General features: G+C 37.6%; 2 protein-coding genes across 5 annotated transcripts in view; both read right to left on the bottom strand.

Annotated features, from left to right (window-relative positions):
• Positions 1 to 17,822, bottom strand: part of LOC125238454 (mushroom body large-type Kenyon cell-specific protein 1) — a 327,977-nt gene that overhangs the window by 258,992 nt on the left and 51,163 nt on the right. The gene's annotated exons all lie outside the window — the stretch shown is intronic.
• LOC125238455 lies at positions 12,496 to 15,388 on the bottom strand. Its single transcript, XM_048145812.1, has 2 exons — positions 14,477 to 15,388; positions 12,496 to 13,192 (listed from the first exon to the last, which is right to left on the bottom strand). The coding sequence occupies exons 1-2, from the start codon at positions 15,364 to 15,366 to the stop codon at positions 12,667 to 12,669; spliced, it is 1,416 nt and encodes a 471-aa protein (XP_048001769.1). The 5' UTR covers positions 15,367 to 15,388; the 3' UTR covers positions 12,496 to 12,666.

Here is a 17,822-nt window from a genome sequence, read left to right as displayed (position 1 = left end):
GGGTGAGACTTGAAGTCACGGCCTCTGGAGTATCGATCCAGAGGCCGTGAGTTCAAGTCTCACCCAAGGCAGACGTTTTCCACTTTTAAATTTATTCTAAGCCTAACGGCATCGATTGCAGACGTTTCTGCTAATCAGAAGTTAAAATAACAATAGTTATTTGTTTTACAAGGGGACAAAGTTGTTGTTTAACCGCACGTGCTAATATTGATACCCGAGCAAGCGAAAGATTCCAATATTGAACCGCGAGCGTAGCGAGTGGTTCAAGAAGTGGAAACTTGAGCGTTGCGAGGGTTTCAAGGCACGAAGGTTAAACAAACTTTGCCACCGAGTGAAACACAATGACCACACCAACATGAACAAAATACTGACTATAAAACATCAAACTAAATCAAATCCATCAATCTATTCAATATTTATGATTCAAAATCTTCATTTATAGGTAAATTATACCAACCAGCTTAAGACATCAAGTTAAAATTTGTTTGAAATTACTTTGCACTCTTGTGGATAAAATGCAATTTTGCTATCTGTTTTCGAATAGCAAAGTAAGCATTTACTAGTGGGTGTGGTGAAAAAGAAATTTTCCTTACAAAGCATTACTAATACTAACCCACATCATATTATCTGTCACCCACAAACATTAATTTGGCTGCACGGGTGCCCCCCACCTCCCCCTATCGATTTCGCCACCCTTTTTAAAATGTCGGCCGAGACAATGGAATCGAACTTGTATGGAATTGAGATTCAGACAGGTGTGGAGGCGTACTTATAAAGAGTGTGGATTTTAGTATTTTTTGTCTGTCTTTTCATCACTTACACGGTTGACACCATTCTACTTTTTTCTAGAAACTTCTTGCCCACAGGCATAGCTGGGCATTAACTCGTTAATCGTTAATTAATGAAGTTAACATTTCGATTAACGTATTAACTTTTAAGTTAACGGACTCGTTAACTACCGTTAAATTTCTCCGAGTCCGTTAATCGTTAATCTAGCAGGCCAGCGCCTCTAAAAACATGCTACGATAAAAGCCCGAAGTACGGAAACAGTAAAATTATTTTTTTGTCACGTGTTAACGGATTATCGATTAACTTTAACTTACTTTTTGAAATGTATCGCTTTAACGATTAACGAAGTTACCTTTTTTAGTAACGAATTAAGGATTATAGAAGTTAACTATTTGATTAACGGTGCCCAGCAGCTGTGGGCATACAGGTAAACAGCTGCTGGCGACAAGCGGTATCTTAGAACGCTGTATCGAACAAGGTATTTTTGCTAAAAACGCATTTCAATATTTTGTCCTTATAGTTCATAAGTCAGTAGAGCAGTAAGCCAAATTAATGTTTGTGGACGATAAATTATAATGTAAGTAGGTACATAGATCGTACAGTAATTTATATGTCAACGGCTGTAAGAATTAGAGTATTTTGTGTTTTTGTTTCTATATTTACAGTCATAAGAATAAATAAATAATTATTGAGGACACCTTACATAGATGAACTTAGCCCCAAACTAAGCAAAGCTTGTACTATGGGTGAAATAAATTTTGCCCTACTTCGAATTTTTTTGATTCGCATAGCGAAACTGTCACCTGCGGTATTTCCGGACAATTGGACCTTCTACCTTTAAATTTTACCCTATAGCCAAAGAGATCTGCGGAAATGGCGCTGGATAGGACATTGTCTTACGAAGGCCAAAACAATCACCTGTCCAAGCAAGGGTTGACATGGAATATTCCCGGAAAAAGGGGGAGAGGTCGCCCGCGAACTACCTGGAGGCGCTCGGTGGAAATGGAGGCTGGCTCAGTGGGCCTCGGCTGGGCGCGCCTGGGGGAGGCCGCGTCGGACCGGGAACAGTGGAAATCCTTCCTAAGAGCCATATGCCCCTGATGAGGGACAACAGGATAACATCATCATCATCATCACCTTTAATTTTTAAAGGTTAAGTAATGCACTTACAAATTTTGTAGTATAGTAGTGACCGGTCTGGCGCAGTCGGTAGTGACCCTGCCTGCTACGCTGCGGTCCCGGGTTCGAATCCCGGTAAGGGCATTTATTTGTGTGATGAGCACAGATATTTGTTCCTGAGTCATGGATGTTTTCTATGTATAAAAGTATTTATATATTATATATATATCGTTATCTGAGTACCCACAACACAAGCCTTCTTGAGCTTACCGTGGGCCTCAGTCAATCTGTGTAAGAATGTCCTTATAATATTTATTTATTTATTTTATTGCACGAGCTAGGTAACTTTATATTGATTTACGTTAAGGTAATTTTGTTGCTAATTCGCCCCAAAATAAAGATTTTTATATTCTTGGTGTTTGCTGTCATATTAGTAGAGCGGCGAGAGGGTCTCGGAAAAAGTTGATGTGACTGGAGAGTATACTACTGACAAGTGGTATCGTTGTAATCGGTAGACTTTACTGAGTACGAAATAATGACTTGTCGCATTCTCAGACTGTGGGGGGGTTAACTATGACGTCACAAAGATCGCGGTCCCGGGTTTAAATTTTTTGCCAATTTGTCTAGAACCCCTTATCCAATTTTGAAAAATGAGGTGTCGATTGAAAGCATATAACATGCTGATTAAGATTTCTTATATGTGAAAAGTATAGTTTTGTTAGTTATTTTTTAATTAACAATAATGCAAAAAATACTTTTTTTTTACTCCCTTTTTTGATTTTTGTGACTCAAAAAGGCAATGAAAACGGCTACTTAGCTAAAAATATGTAATATAAATCATTTAACTACATTATTAAGCAATCTGTTGCTTTTTAAATTTCTACGATCGGATAATAAATAAGCAAACTACAACCACATACCTGTAGGCGGGGAGTACCGCTTGACACGCGTTCCCATACATTCGGCGTCTACCAAATTACACCTCGCGCAAAATTCGTTTCAAGCAGATATACCTCAATCTTATTCATCGTAACCCATCAATATTGGTATCATTTGAAAGTACAATTAAAGTACTTTAAGAAACAATGTCAATCATTTTCTTAAAATCAATAATCGCCAGTCTGTGGTGGTTACAAAGGAAAAAAGTGGGTATGCAATTTGACTGGTTTCCTAGGTTTGATACCCTAGACGAGTTTAAAAGGGGAGGTAAAGGTGACATATGGGTTGTTCTCTGGCCTAAAAGCTACACAGAGGGTCAGGGAGAAAAAACGAGGTTTAAGTTTAGTTTTAAGTAATTTTTTCTTTTATTTGTTGATTTTATTGTGTTTAATTTTTTTGCAATTTTATCAAGGATACACGTTGGTTTGTTTTGCTAAAAATTCCCTTTTTTATGAGAAATGTTATGAATTTTATGGCATTTTCCGATAGAGACTAAAATTAACTTTCAAATAAGGCCACATAGTCATACTTTTACTTATATAATATTAAGGGTAATAGTCCCGGCGAAGTACCTAGTGCAAGCGGGACAGCAGTGTAGCAATCCATAGACCTGACTTCACTGGTTCCTCAGTGCCACACATAGTCTTACGAGGCGGCCTGCGTGCCCTGCTCTCTAATATGTGGGTCAATACTGCTTCAACGCAAACGATTGAGATGTGTGATTTTTTTGACACTGAGTGTATTTGCAGGAGCTGCATGTACTTAACAAGTGTACCTCAACAACTATTTCATATTTCTAACGCATTATTAATAATAAAATATGATCTTGACTTCTGTTAAATAATTAATTTTTTGAGAAAAGTGGCTAAAAGTGAGGATTATAATTACTAAAACATTATAGGTAACTTCATTTTAGTAATTTAATGTGTATAACGACCGAAGCCCAATCGTTTTGATTTTACGATTACTTTTTAATACCTACTGGGTCAAAAAACCGCACCTCTAAGTCGTTTGAGTTCAAACGGTATTACTTGGTATTACCCTTAATATTATATAAGTATCAGTATGACTATGTGGCCTTATTTGAAAGTTAATTTTAGTCTCTATCGGAAAATGCCATGAAATTCATAACATTTCTCATAAAAAAGGTAATTTTCAGCAAAAGAAACCAACGTGTATCCTTGATAAAATTACAAAAAAATTAAACACAATAAAATCAACAAATAAAAGAAAAAATAACTTAAAACTAAACTTAAACCCTAGTTTTTTTCTCCCCTGACCCTCTGTATAGCTTTTAGGCCAGAGAACAACCCATATGTCACCTTTACCTCCCCTTTTAAACCCGTCTAGGGTATCAAACCTAGGAAACCAGTCAAATTGCATACCCACTTTTTTCCTTTGTAACTACCGCAGACTGGCGATTATTGATTTTAAGAAAATGATTGACATTGTTTCTTAAAGTACTTTAATTGTACTTTCAAATGATACCAATATTGATAGGTTACGATGAATAAGATTAGAGGTATATCTGCTTGAAACGAATTTTGCGCGAGGTGTAATTTGGTAGACGCCGAATGTATGGGAACGCGTGTCAAGCGGTACTCCCCGCCTACAGGTATGTGGTTGTAGTTTGCTTATTTATTATCCGATCGTAGAAATTTAAAAAGCAACAGATAGCTTATTAATGTAGCTAAATGATTTATATAACATATTTTTTAGCTAAGTGGCCGTTTTCATTGCCTTTTTGAGTCACAAAAATCAAAAAAGAGAGTAAAAAAAAAGTATTTTTTGCATTATTGTTAATTAAAAAATAACTAACAAAATTATACTTTTCACATATAAGAAATCTTAATCAGCATGTTATACGCTTTCAATCGACACCTCATTTTTCAAAATTGGATAAGGGGTTCTAGACAAATTGGCAAAAAATTGAAACCCGGGACCGCGATCTTTGTGACGTCATAGTTAACCCCCCCACAGTCTGAGAATGCGACAAGTCATTATTTCGTACTCAGTAAAGTCTACCGATCACAACGATATCACTTGTCAGCAGTATACTCTCCAGTCACATCAACTTCAAAACTAGACGACTTTTTTCAATTCCGCCGCCTTACTATATGGGTTCCTGATCAAATCGTTTCTCAACTTTTTGTGGGTTTTTCTGCACACAATTTCGTGTAGGTGCCGCTCATTTAAAAATTTGTGCACAATTCTTTACACAGAGTGGGGCCTGTAACAAAGGCGAAGAATTGAACTCTAGGCTATTCTCCTTATACTGATCAACATTTTTTCGGCGACTTTTAAAAATAACTTGTATTTTGATTTTTATCACCCTTGAAAGTTTTTTCTAAGAGGTAATGTATTGCGAATTCTGTTAAGTCTAAAGTGTGACAGACAACGTCAATGACAACAATAATGGCGTACATTGAAGCTAATATTTATTTTGTATGAAAAATTACAAATTTAAAGACTTCATAATTTTTAAAAGTCACTGAACAAATGTTAATCAGTATAAGGAGAATAGCCTACAGTTCAATTCTTCGCCTTTGTTACAGGCCCCACTCTGTATAAAGGTCAATATGCACTTATTTACGTCAATGTTGTCATGAGTACCTATTTTATTTACTTAACAACAAATCTTCCAAATGCCTACGGCAGCCATATTGGATTTGTTTGGAGGGCTTCCTGCTAAGGAGATTAGATGCCCGCTTGCAGTTTGTTTGCACACGCTAAAATATATTAGCGTCTATTTCATTTATAAATACTAGGATAGTCGCGTAAGTTTAGCGTTTTTAATTGTGACATTTCATAGAATTTTCTCCTATGAATAGAGTGATTCTTAAGGAAGGTTCGAGTATCAGTTATATATATAATCTGTGAAGATTTTGTGTGAATAGTCCGAAATATATACATATTTGCGAATCGAGTCAGGAACAAATATCTGTGCTCATCACATCGTACAAATAAATGCCCTTACCGGGATTCGAACCCAGGAACCCATATAAATAGCATATCCTGCATAGTCACACTAACTAAAAGTCCAGAACTATTCAAACTCGACTCCTGAATTGCAAAACCGTGACCTTCATTCAAATAGCGCTCTTGACCCACTTCAAATACATCAGTATACATGTTTATATTATAATACCATTGGCATTATTGTATTCTCTGCAGTTCAAATTATGGATTACTGAATAATTTTTAAGAAAAAAAAAACGCCGCCTTTGGGGTTCTGGTGAAAGCTACTTGCGAATGTTGGATTATGTAGAAATGTGTGGGTATTGTTTAAAACTGCTTTTAATACTTTCATTATTTGATGGCAACACAAATGAATATACGTATACCGTTAAGGTTTGAGGAGGTTCCTCAATTCCTCATGAATCCGATTATAAGAAATCGAAGCTTGACAAAATTTGACTTGAAAACTCAATATTCTTAACAAACATAACTAAATACGGCACTTATGTCGTCGGCATAGAGGTGCACTTGTTACTCAAGACATTGGGTAAGTCATTTATCTATAGCACAAACTTATAACACCCCTTCTTTTTTGCGTCGGGGGTTAAAAAATAAAATACATCCTAAAACGCTGCCTTGTGGTATACAATTATTTGTCATTTACTTACTAAGTTTTTATAAGTCCTTACAAGTCCATTTTGTGCTGTGTTGGTAAATAAATATCTTTTTTTTTTTTTTTTGATTATTCGATCTAACAGTGCTGGTAATAGCGCTTATTTGTGAATAAAAAAATTTTTTTTTTCGAAATCATGATACTCAACTTCTACGCTTTGTTGACGATTTGCCAGGTATGAAGAAAACCAATCATGAGTGAGCAGGGCCACGAACTCCTAGGTATCTGATGTAGTATATTTAAAAGAATTTGATGTGACACTCTATCGTTATGCTTTGCTCATGTCCAGTAAAATGGCTATCGCGTACTTTTTAGGGTTCCGTAGTCAACTAGGAACCCTTATAGTTTCGCCATGTCTGTCTGTCCGTCCGTCCGTCCGTCCGTCCGTCCGTCCGTCCGCGGATAATCTCAGTAACCGTTAGCACTAGAAAGCTGAAATTTGGTACCAATGTGTATCTCAATCACGCCAAGAAAGTGCAAAAATAAAAAATGGAAAAAAATGTTTTATTAGGGTACCCCCCCTACATGTAAAGTGGGGGCTGATATTTTTTTTTTCATTCCAACCCCAACGTATGATATATTGTTGGATAGGTGTTTAAAAATGAATAAGGGTTTACTAAGATCGTTTTTTGATAATATTAATATTTTCGGAAATAATCGCTCCTAAAGGAAAAAAAAGTGCGTCCCCCCCCCTCTAACTTTTGAACCATATGTTTAAAACCCTAAAAAATATGAAAAAATCACAAAAGTAGAACTTTATAAAGACTTTTTAGGAAAATTGTTTTGAACTTGATAGGTTCAGTAGTTTTTGAGAAAAATACGGAAAACTACGGAACCCTACACTGAGCGTGGCCCGACACGCTCTTGGCCGGTTTTTTATTTATACTTTAATAATCGCGTACTTTTTTGAAGTGTATTTATTACATGGCAAAACAGGCCACTGGAGAGACGTGGCGTCACATCACTAATCTAACTAGCGAATATACATGTAAAATATTGTATCTAGATTAGATTCTTTGTTGAAAGACCCTGAAAATACTTCTCAACTAGAAATCTAAACCGGAAACACTTCCATTTTAAAACACATGACCTCACCAAATAAGCGGATGTGTAAAACAATAGTTAAAACACTTTTGAGATTCCAAACACGGTCACACGAGGCTAGTATTTAAAACAACCTAGTCTAGCCTAACCTATTCAATGGATGTTTTGGTAGGGGCCCTTTAAGGTGGCGTATTTTGATATCTAGCTTATACAGCGTGTGGATTCCATACGGGCGAATAATGTATCCAGATATACTAGGTGAAATCAAATTGGTAATACAAAATAGTATTTTCTGGACCTACTCATGACTACAGCTATCTTTTATTATGGGACCATCTTCAAAAACATCACTTTAAAATCTAAATCTCCACACAAATTATGAAACCAACTTTTGTTATGATTCATTAATATGTATCCATTTCTCCATACTGATCCCTTGGATACATACCAAATTTACACAATTTTTCTGCCGAATTCGAACTAAAAGTTGATCGCGTAATCATAAATAGATCTAGAAAACATTATTTAGTATTACCAATTTGATTTCATCCTAGTATTTGATCACACGAATCGTATAGGATAGGTACCTAATCATTTTGTTAAAAAGTGTTAAATATTAATTAAGAGTTTTTTTTTTTAAACTGACCAAGTGGCAATGTACGTCGTCCAACTTAATTCGACATGGCATAAACGTCATGTCGTAATGACGATTAGCTAGGTACGCTAACAAAATAAATAAATTAATGTGGACGTTTTATGTATGGGACAAAAAAAAATTGATGTGGACGTAATGTATAACAAAAATCTCGTTTATTAAAAAAAACATGTGGTTAGACTCCCTAGGTCCGATACTGATCGTTGTTAAGGTTTTCGCCCGTATGGAATACACACGCTGTATTTCATCTATGAGAGTGACTAGTTTTGTTTTACTAGAGAAGTGTCGAAAGAATAGACTGGATAATATTGGTCGTAAAACAAAAGTTCATTATGGTAATGTCATAATGTGTCATGTAACCCCCCTTATTGTCTAGCCTATCACTTCACGCGCTAGTAATTAAAGATAAATTTCACAATAGGCTACCTACTTTACTCATATCTAATTTGGAACAAGAACTTGTCTTCTATAATATTTGACATAAGACACCAATATTTATTGATTTTGAGTATAAAAAGAGTACGATGACCAAGTATTTTTAATTAAAAATGTGAGTATTTTTAATTCTGGCCACCGATAACGCTGTCAGCCACCTAATGACGTCATAGAAAACGAACCAACTTCAATCAATCAATCTTTAAGCGTTATGGCTCCATCGATGTTGTCGATGATTCCGCCAACGTCAAGGTTTAAGAAGGCACGCGCTTTATGAAGACAATTGGCCGGTGAGCAATCAGCTGGGTAGATCAGATGAGGATCGAATGTAGATCTGCCTAAAACAGAACCAGGACAAAACAAACAAATATTATTAGACTATCTACTACAAATACAGGTTATTATTTTTTATATATTTACCTAAGACATACACAAAGGGCGAGTTAACTAACGTGAGGAGGAAATCAATGTTAACTGGGCGAGGAAATTTAGGGGGGAGGATATCATATAGGGGAGTTACAAGACGATTACAATCCCAAAATATGTGATTGAGCGTACCTTCCGCTAGTCCACATTCACACAGAGAGTTGTCTCGTATACGCATTTTTTTTAAACGAACCGGAGTGCAAATGTGGCCTAGCCGAAGGCGGATGATAGTAGAAGTAATTTTTTCGACATAGCCTTCCGTGTACCAGCAAACCACGGTTTACAAGGTATATTTGGTTGGATTCTACGATAATGTTTAGCAATTTCTAGTTTGGTAGTTTGCCATCGGGTGTTCCAGGCATCTCGCAAGTGGGACAGAGCTTGGGCTTTTATGTCGCGAGAGAAGCAACGGTCATGGACGTTATTACCAATTGTTATCGCTTCCTTGGCACAACGGTCTGCTATTTCATTGCCTGTTATTCCGCTATGGCTTGGGATCCAGGCCAGGGTTACCTGTATATTCTCCATATAACATTTATGAAGCAGGTCTTTGGTTTGAAGACTGATACTGAAGTTATCTTTAGCATGAAAAGGTTTTTTAGCTATATCTTGCAAGCAGCTCAACGAATCAGTTAAAATAATGGTTTTGTTAAGGCGGTGGGAATAAACGTATGAAACAGCTTCCATCAAGGCAACCGCTTCACCAGAGAAAACCGAATTACCAGGAGGAAGTTTAAAACTCAGAATAATTTTGTATTTGGGGATCCACACTGCAGAGCCTACAGGGCCGTCGTTATTTATCTTGGACGCGTCTGTAAAAATAGTCAAGTGGTCTGGAAATTGATTTGCAATTATCTTATTAAAGATACTATCAGCACCGATTTGGTTTTTATAAATGCCTAAGCTATAAATTACATTGGGCTGATATATAAGGCTATCGTAACTCGTTTCGAAAAGCGGGTTTATATAATTTTGGAAAATTGGAGCCGGTAAATCTAAATACTTTTTGTAACTGTTAACCAGTAAAGGAGGCGTTTTACATGACCAGTACTGAGAGGTAGCAACAAGTTCATGTAAAGTTTCTAAGATTGGAAGCAGAGGATGGGACGCTGTTTGAAGCGTCTTGAACAAAAAACGGTCAGCCAAGAATTGTCTCCGTAAAGAGTAAGGGGGATCCATGCATTCAACCTGAAGACCGATTGTCGGGGAAGATCTCATAGACCCTGTAATTATTCTTAAACATCTTGCTTGTATACAATCTAATCTACTTATTGCTTTCTTGTTACATGGTTCCAGGATAATGCTGCCATAGTCAAAGTGGCTCCTAATAATTGCATTGTATAAAAGTTTCTGACAATATGGATGAGAACCCCATCTCACACCGGACAAACGACGCATGATATTAATATTCTTTTCTACTTTTTGACACAAGTATCGAAGATGACTTACACCCAAAAGCTTTCCATCCAGAATGATGCCCAAAAATTTCACCTCGTTTACAACCCTGACATTTGCTTCCTCAACTACTATATTAACTTCCGGCACATAACGTTTTCTGGTAAAAATGACCGCATTACTTTTTTCGGCTGATAAGGAAAGGCCATGGTCAGATAGCCACGAGCTTAAATAGTAGAGAGCAGAATTCAGTGATTGCTCAGCTTCTGAAAATACCTTAGACGAAGCATAAAGGACAATGTCATCAGCGTACTGTAAAATTTTGCAGAAACAGTTAACAGAGGTGTCCAGGTCGGAAGTGTAGAGACTATAGAGGAGGGGGCTGAGTACCGACCCCTGAGGCAGACCCTTCCACACTAGATTAGCTGCTGACATTTTCCCATTGGCTCGAACAATAATGGAACGACCCATATACATATTACATATAATGTTGATGATCCTCACAGGGATACTCAGATTAAGCAGTTTCTGCCTGAGTATAGGAAGATCTACATTGTCGTATGCGGCCGTGATATCCAAAAAGGCACCGATAACGTGCTTGCCTTCAGTAAGCGACAGACGAATGTCCGAGGTGAGAACGCTCAGGCTATCTGTAGTACCCATACCCTTTCTGAAACCAAACTGGGTTTTTGATATGATGTTTTTACTTTCTACGATCCACTCTAATCTATTTTTTACAAGATGTTCCATTATTTTTGCTATTACTGATGATAAGGCAATAGGCCTATATGAATTTGGACTAGCTGGGTCTTTACCAGGTTTTAGTATTGGTAATATTATCTGGGTTTTCCAGGAGTCTGGGATATTACCTGTTAAAAAAATGTTATTAAGAATTTCTAAAAATGTTTTCTTTGTACATTCAGAGCTTTGGACCAAAAAGGAGTATGGGATTCCATCACATCCCGGAGTAGAGTCTCTGAGGTGGTCAATCGCGCAGCAAAGCTCAGCAAAAGAAAAAGCCTCATTCATTTTTTCTGATGGCGCCGCACTAGAGCAGTACCCTCCAATACCATCCTGGCTTGGAACAAAAGGAGGAGCCAACCTAGATATAAAATCTTCAATCCAGATAGATTCATTAGAGGTGATATTATTATTGGTTTGAGAGTGCCGAAAAGCTTTAATCTTTTTCCATATCAAAGTGGAAGGAGTTCTTGGGGACAGTGATTCACAAAAGGTACGCCAACCCTGAAATTTCTTTTTATTCAAGAATCTCCTAGTTTTGGCAGAAACATGCTTAAAATTGATATAATTATCCAGGGAAAGGTCTTGAGCAAAAAGAGACTCCGCTTGTTTACGCTCCTTAACTGCGGCAGAGCATTCGGCATCCCACCAAGCTGGAGATGGAAGTTTGTTGTGAGCAGAATTTTTCAAAGGGATAGAGTTATTAGCCGCTGAAAGAACTGCCTCAATGAATGAATTATACCTATCCATGTTATTTGCATGACTTGTGCTGGGAGAATTTGCCAAACAGAGGTCCAGCTCAGATCTAAACTTAGACCAATCAGCTCTACATATGCTATATTTAAGAAGTGGGACCTGTGGGGGCGTTGGGGTGATCAGAGAATGCAGAATTATTAAGATTGGAAGGTGGTCGCTCCCAAAAGAATTAGAACAAACTGTCCATACCAAAGATTGTACCAAGCCAGGTGATGCCATTGTTAGGTCAGGGACACTTACATTTTGCATAGGCGAGACTCTACGTGTTGGGGTTCCGTCGTTTAAAACGCATAGGTTAACATTGTCCATAAGATCTATTATATACCTGGAATTCGCGTCATAATCTACTGATCCCCACAGGGGGTGGTGGCAATTAAAATCACCTAGTACTATAATTGGGGAAGGCAATGACTGCAAAATAGAATCAATTTCTTGAATTATTTCCCTATTAGGATGTGGGATATATACAGAAATAAATGATAAGTTGAGACAGCGGACTGCCACGATATTGAAATTAGGTGAATGGGGAGGGAGAATAACTTGTGAGAAGGTTATGTTTCTTTTAATTAAAATAGCACAGCCAGCATGCCCGTCATCCCTGTCATCCCTAAGACAGGAGTAGCCTGTAACCCTAAAGTGGGATCCAGGCGCCAACCAAGTCTCCGAGATGGCAAGGATAGAAGGGCTATGTAAATTAATTAAATTTATAATTTCATGCTTTTTATTTTTAATACTTCTAGCATTCCATTGTATCAGGTTGTGTGAGGCCGTTTTGTATGGCTTTATTAATCGAAGCACAGATTTGAGCCTGGAAGGCTTCTAGAGCACTGTACGGTAAGATGTCTCCAAATCTGCTCAGGAGATCATCAATAATCAGTGACACGCCATAGCTAAGGTTGTCATTAGGTGTCTCTGAGACCTGCTGTCCCAGTGCACATCCATTTGATTGAGACGATTGAGGGGTGGATGTGATGTTTCTGTGAGCCTCTACATCATAAGACTTACCAAGCACAGGCTTGGGTCTTCTTTGCACTAGGATAGTTTTTCTATATGACTGAGTCGTCTGAGTTGTTGGGGAATTTTGAGATGATGAAGACTGCGCTGGACTTTTAGATGAGGGGGAGAGCGACCTGATTTCTCGGTTTGGTTGGTTTGCTTGGCTAGTCTTTGCAATGTCAGCAAATGATGTTCTAACTGGACGGAAGCGTCTCGCAGCTTCAATATATCCTATATTTTCTTCTACCATTACCAACTTGATAGACCTTTGGCGGGCAAATTCCTGTCATCCCTAAGACAGGAGTAGCCTGTAACCCTAAAGTGGGATCCAGGCGCCAACCAAGTCTCCGAGATGGCAAGGATAGAAGGGCTATGTAAATTAATTAAATTTATAATTTCATGCTTTTTATTTTTAATACTTCTAGCATTCCATTGTATCAGGTTGTGTGAGGCCGTTTTGTATGGCTTTATTAATCGAAGCACAGATTTGAGCCTGGAAGGCTTCTAGAGCACTGTACGGTAAGATGTCTCCAAATCTGCTCAGGAGATCATCAATAATCAGTGACACGCCATAGCTAAGGTTGTCATTAGGTGTCTCTGAGACCTGCTGTCCCAGTGCACATCCATTTGATTGAGACGATTGAGGGGTGGATGTGATGTTTCTGTGAGCCTCTACATCATAAGGTGGTTTTAGGTACGCCGCTTCAAAAATATGGAATAATATACCACCGCCTATTAGGCAAAAAAGTTGTTTGCATACCTTTAGGAAACATTATAAAACATTATTATTTAATAAACAAGCTGAAGTGGCGAACCTAATTATAAGGAACTAAAATAGCTACTGGAGTTGCAATTATTATTTTTTTTTTTTCTGTGTGCTAAAAGTGCTATATTTTAATGTTTGTTTATTTTTATTTACTCTTTGTTTACTATATAAGCGGTTCTGTATGTAAATTTAACTGTGGAGGTGCGAAGGGAATGTGGTTTTGGCTGAAAAACAGCGCTGAAGTGTTACCCATGTGGGCTGGCATTCTCAGCATCATGCTGACGCCAAAACCATTTGCCACATTTTTGTTCAATATAGGATATAATAATAGCTACATTTAATTTAGTTTTTTAACATATTTACATAATTATATAAGAAACTAAGACTAAACTTTAGTCTAAATTTAGTACTTGGATTTAATTTAGTATTTAGTTAAGTTTTTTTTTTGTACCTACTTGCTAATTTGTTAATTCGTTTCTGTGGCAATAAAGAAATTTCAATTTCAATTTCAATTTCATAAGACTTACCAAGCACAGGCTTGGGTCTTCTTTGCACTAGGATAGTTTTTCTATATGACTGAGTCGTCTGAGTTGTTGGGGAATTTTGAGATGATGAAGACTGCGCTGGACTTTTAGATGAGGGGGAGAGCGACCTGATTTCTCGGTTTGGTTGGTTTGCTTGGCTAGTCTTTGCAATGTCAGCAAATGATGTTCTAACTGGACGGAAGCGTCTCGCAGCTTCAATATATCCTATATTTTCTTCTACCATTACCAACTTGATAGACCTTTGGCGGGCAAATTCTGGACAGCTTTGGTTGGTTGCGGCATGCGGGCCCGAACAGAAAAGACAGGATACCTCAGCATCGGGGACTGAACACTCAGTTGTTTCGTGATTTTGCGAACAACGTGAACATCTAGGATTGGAGCGGCATTGTTCTTTAATATGGCCGAATCTTACACATTTTCTACATTGAATTATAGGTAGTTTATATGTGGAGACGGGTAAGGACATGCTAAAGCTATAAATTTTTTCAGGTAAAACCTGTCCGAGGAAAGTTAGTGCAACTGTTCCTGTGGGTTCCCAAACACGACGACCTTCCACTTCTCTTTTCTTATTTAGCCTACGTGCCTTGACCACTGGGCCAGACCCTGTAGGGCATTCAATGCTATTTACGAATTCCTCCAGGGTCCAGTCCAGAGGAATTTGCCTAACTACCCCCATGCGAGATACCTGGAACCGCGGGATTGCTGCAGAAAGCTTATGCGTCGTCAAAATGTCATGAGATAGAAATGAATTTGCCTCTGACGCTGTTGCGAAGTGGATTTCCATTTTTGTTTTCCCTAATGCTTTTATTTCTTTGATGCCTGGTACTTTATTATTATATATTATTTGGGCCATTTTTAAGGCTTTCATACGACTTGAAGTGTTCGTGCTTTCGGTATCCTCTCGGGACACATGAACTACAAATGGGCCTAAATCAGTCGGTGCATACTTGTAATCGTTAGCGTTTTCATATCCCGGACGGACGTACGTATGTTGAATGGACGCGCTTGGGGGACTAGATTTTTTTCCGTGAAGATCTGCTCCACTATCATCTTCAGAACTAGGACGCTTTTGATTACCCGAAGGGCCACCATTTTTATCTGGAGGCACGGCGTCTTCTCCCGTATCCATGTTTACACTACCATACACCAACAAAACTTACCTTAAGTGGTTATTAACCCACAACCAACACAAATATTCAATCCTCAGTGATTATTAGCAGGAGAAACCACACAAAGTCGAGAATTTAAGCCGCCGCACGTGCGTTAGCAAAAACCGCTGACAACGGAATCCTCGAACCAACTTCATGTCTAATCAATCACTGACATAATGTCCTTTATGCCTCGTAGGTACTTAAAGTGTAGTTAAATGTCAGAAATTGTTGTTTTCGTACTAAATTACTTCATTCGCAGATAATCTATAGAAGACATGACTGATGTTGTTTTTGCCTGATTACGTAAAAGTATAGTTTTAAAATATTTTTTGCGGTTTTTAGGTCATAATAAAATAAGTGATATTTTTTTCGGTTGATTGTACAACAATTAATAATATAAAACAAACTTTTAAAAAGGGTTAAGCAGCCTATTAGTAAGAGTTTAACTCATTATTTATATTTAGATCACACTCTGTTGTTATTTTTCTTGTAACGTTTTCATTTTTATTCTTTTTAACTGTTTGACCACTTTTCTTGTATGTGTTTTGCATTTCTTCTGTCTGTTACCCTCCGTGAATCTTTCTCACTTGATGGTGTCATCGGAAGATCAGCGCTGGAAGTCACCAGCAATACGCTGAGATGAGGCCATTTCATGGCACTTCATTACTTTCTGTCTTGTTGTTATTAAGTATGTGTATTTTGTCTTGCCTGTGTTCACGAATAAATGTTTATTCTATTCTGTAATATCCTATTATTATCAGTCTAACATGATTGCAAAAGATGAGGGAAGAAAATATAAGAAAATTAGGTACACTTATATTAACCGGGATATAGACGCAGTGATTACCTTTTTGATTTTTGTCGAGCTCCCTATATTTCGACGCAGTTACATGCATCATGATCACGGAAAACATTTCAAAAATCAGACTCATAATTCAGAATTCAGATTCAAAAATCTATGATGCATATATGCGTCAATGCATTCAAGGGTTAAGTCGCGATTTGTGACCACCGAACAAATGAGACAATGACGCAAATATTTTTACTTTTAGTTTTTAAGTAAATAACTACCTACCTACACAAAGTGTCAACACCGTACCAAAATTGCTTACGTTCCAAAAACCTGCAAGTTCCCCCTAATTTACCAATTTATATACAAACGACAAAGACAATACGGTATATAATATGTGTATAGTATACATCGAACCAACTGCACCGACCTTGTCGAAATGCATTTCGTCTAGACGCATAATAAGCAGTTACCTCACCGATCCCTAATACTGTTGCGGGCATTGCAGTGAGACCGTTTAGGTGACAGTAATATCATTGGGCTAGTTTCGAAATTGGTTTTACACTTAATAGAATTCTCTCTCTCTTTAAAAGAAAGCAAATGAGAGAAGGCAAAAACTCGCTTGATGGTTAGCAATTAGATACCCAGGACCGGGAGAAGTGGCGTACTAGAAGAGAGGCCTGTGCTCAGCAGTGGGCGATAAAGGGCTGATAGGATAATTATGATGATGAATTAGGTACCTATAGAATCTATAGATGCCTTCGCCTGCGGCAGCAGAGGGATTGCAAATTGACCATCTCTGTTGCTTCTTACAGACTTCTAATTGGGCAGACCCCATCAAAAAGAAGCAACAGGGATGGTCATTTCTCCATCTCATCATCATCTTGCGTTATCCCGGCATTCGCCACGGCTCGTGAGAGCCTGGGCTCCGCTTTGACAACTAATCCCAAGATTTGGCGTAGACACTAGTTTTACGAAAGCGACTGCCATCTGACCTTCCGACCCGAAGGGTAACTAGGCCTTATTGGGATTTCTCCTAAATTTCTATACAATAGAAACATACTTGACTATACCTACTGGTTTTTAACTAGTTTCAATGCAATGCAAGGCGATGATTATTTTCAAAACGGATTAAGGTAAAATACCCCATAATGGACGGTGATGCCATTATGGACAAAAAAACACAAATCCTTAAAAATAAGTATCTAAAATAAGTTTCTAAAAACTGACGGCTATGTACCATAAACTAGAGTTGTAGAGCTGTTTAATTTTGAAGTTTCAATTAATTCGGTTATTTCTGAAGGATTTGGAGACAAGATAAAATTCACCAGTTTACTGAAAAAAATATCAAGACGAATTCTTAGTAATGTTGCTAAGAGAGATGAGTTCATGTATAAAATAATAAAAAAATAACGCACGGTGTAATCTTGAATGCGTTTTACTTACTGCATTAAGCATGAGATAAGGTATAAAACATACTAGTTTGTTGCTCCAAAGATATAAAGAAATGACGTTATTTTGCAAGTGTCCATTACTGGGCCCGAAAAACTGCCTACCTCCTATGATGGACAAGGAACAATTTACAAAACCAAAATTTACAAGAAACAATCCTATGTTAAAATAACCCAAACTAATTGTATTTAT

This window comes from Leguminivora glycinivorella, chromosome 23 (genome assembly GCF_023078275.1).
Source record: "Leguminivora glycinivorella isolate SPB_JAAS2020 chromosome 23, LegGlyc_1.1, whole genome shotgun sequence".
Lineage (NCBI taxonomy): Eukaryota > Metazoa > Arthropoda > Insecta > Lepidoptera > Tortricidae > Leguminivora > Leguminivora glycinivorella.
The sequence above is the reverse complement of the archived record's forward strand: the minus strand, read 5'-3'. Positions and strand labels throughout refer to the sequence as shown.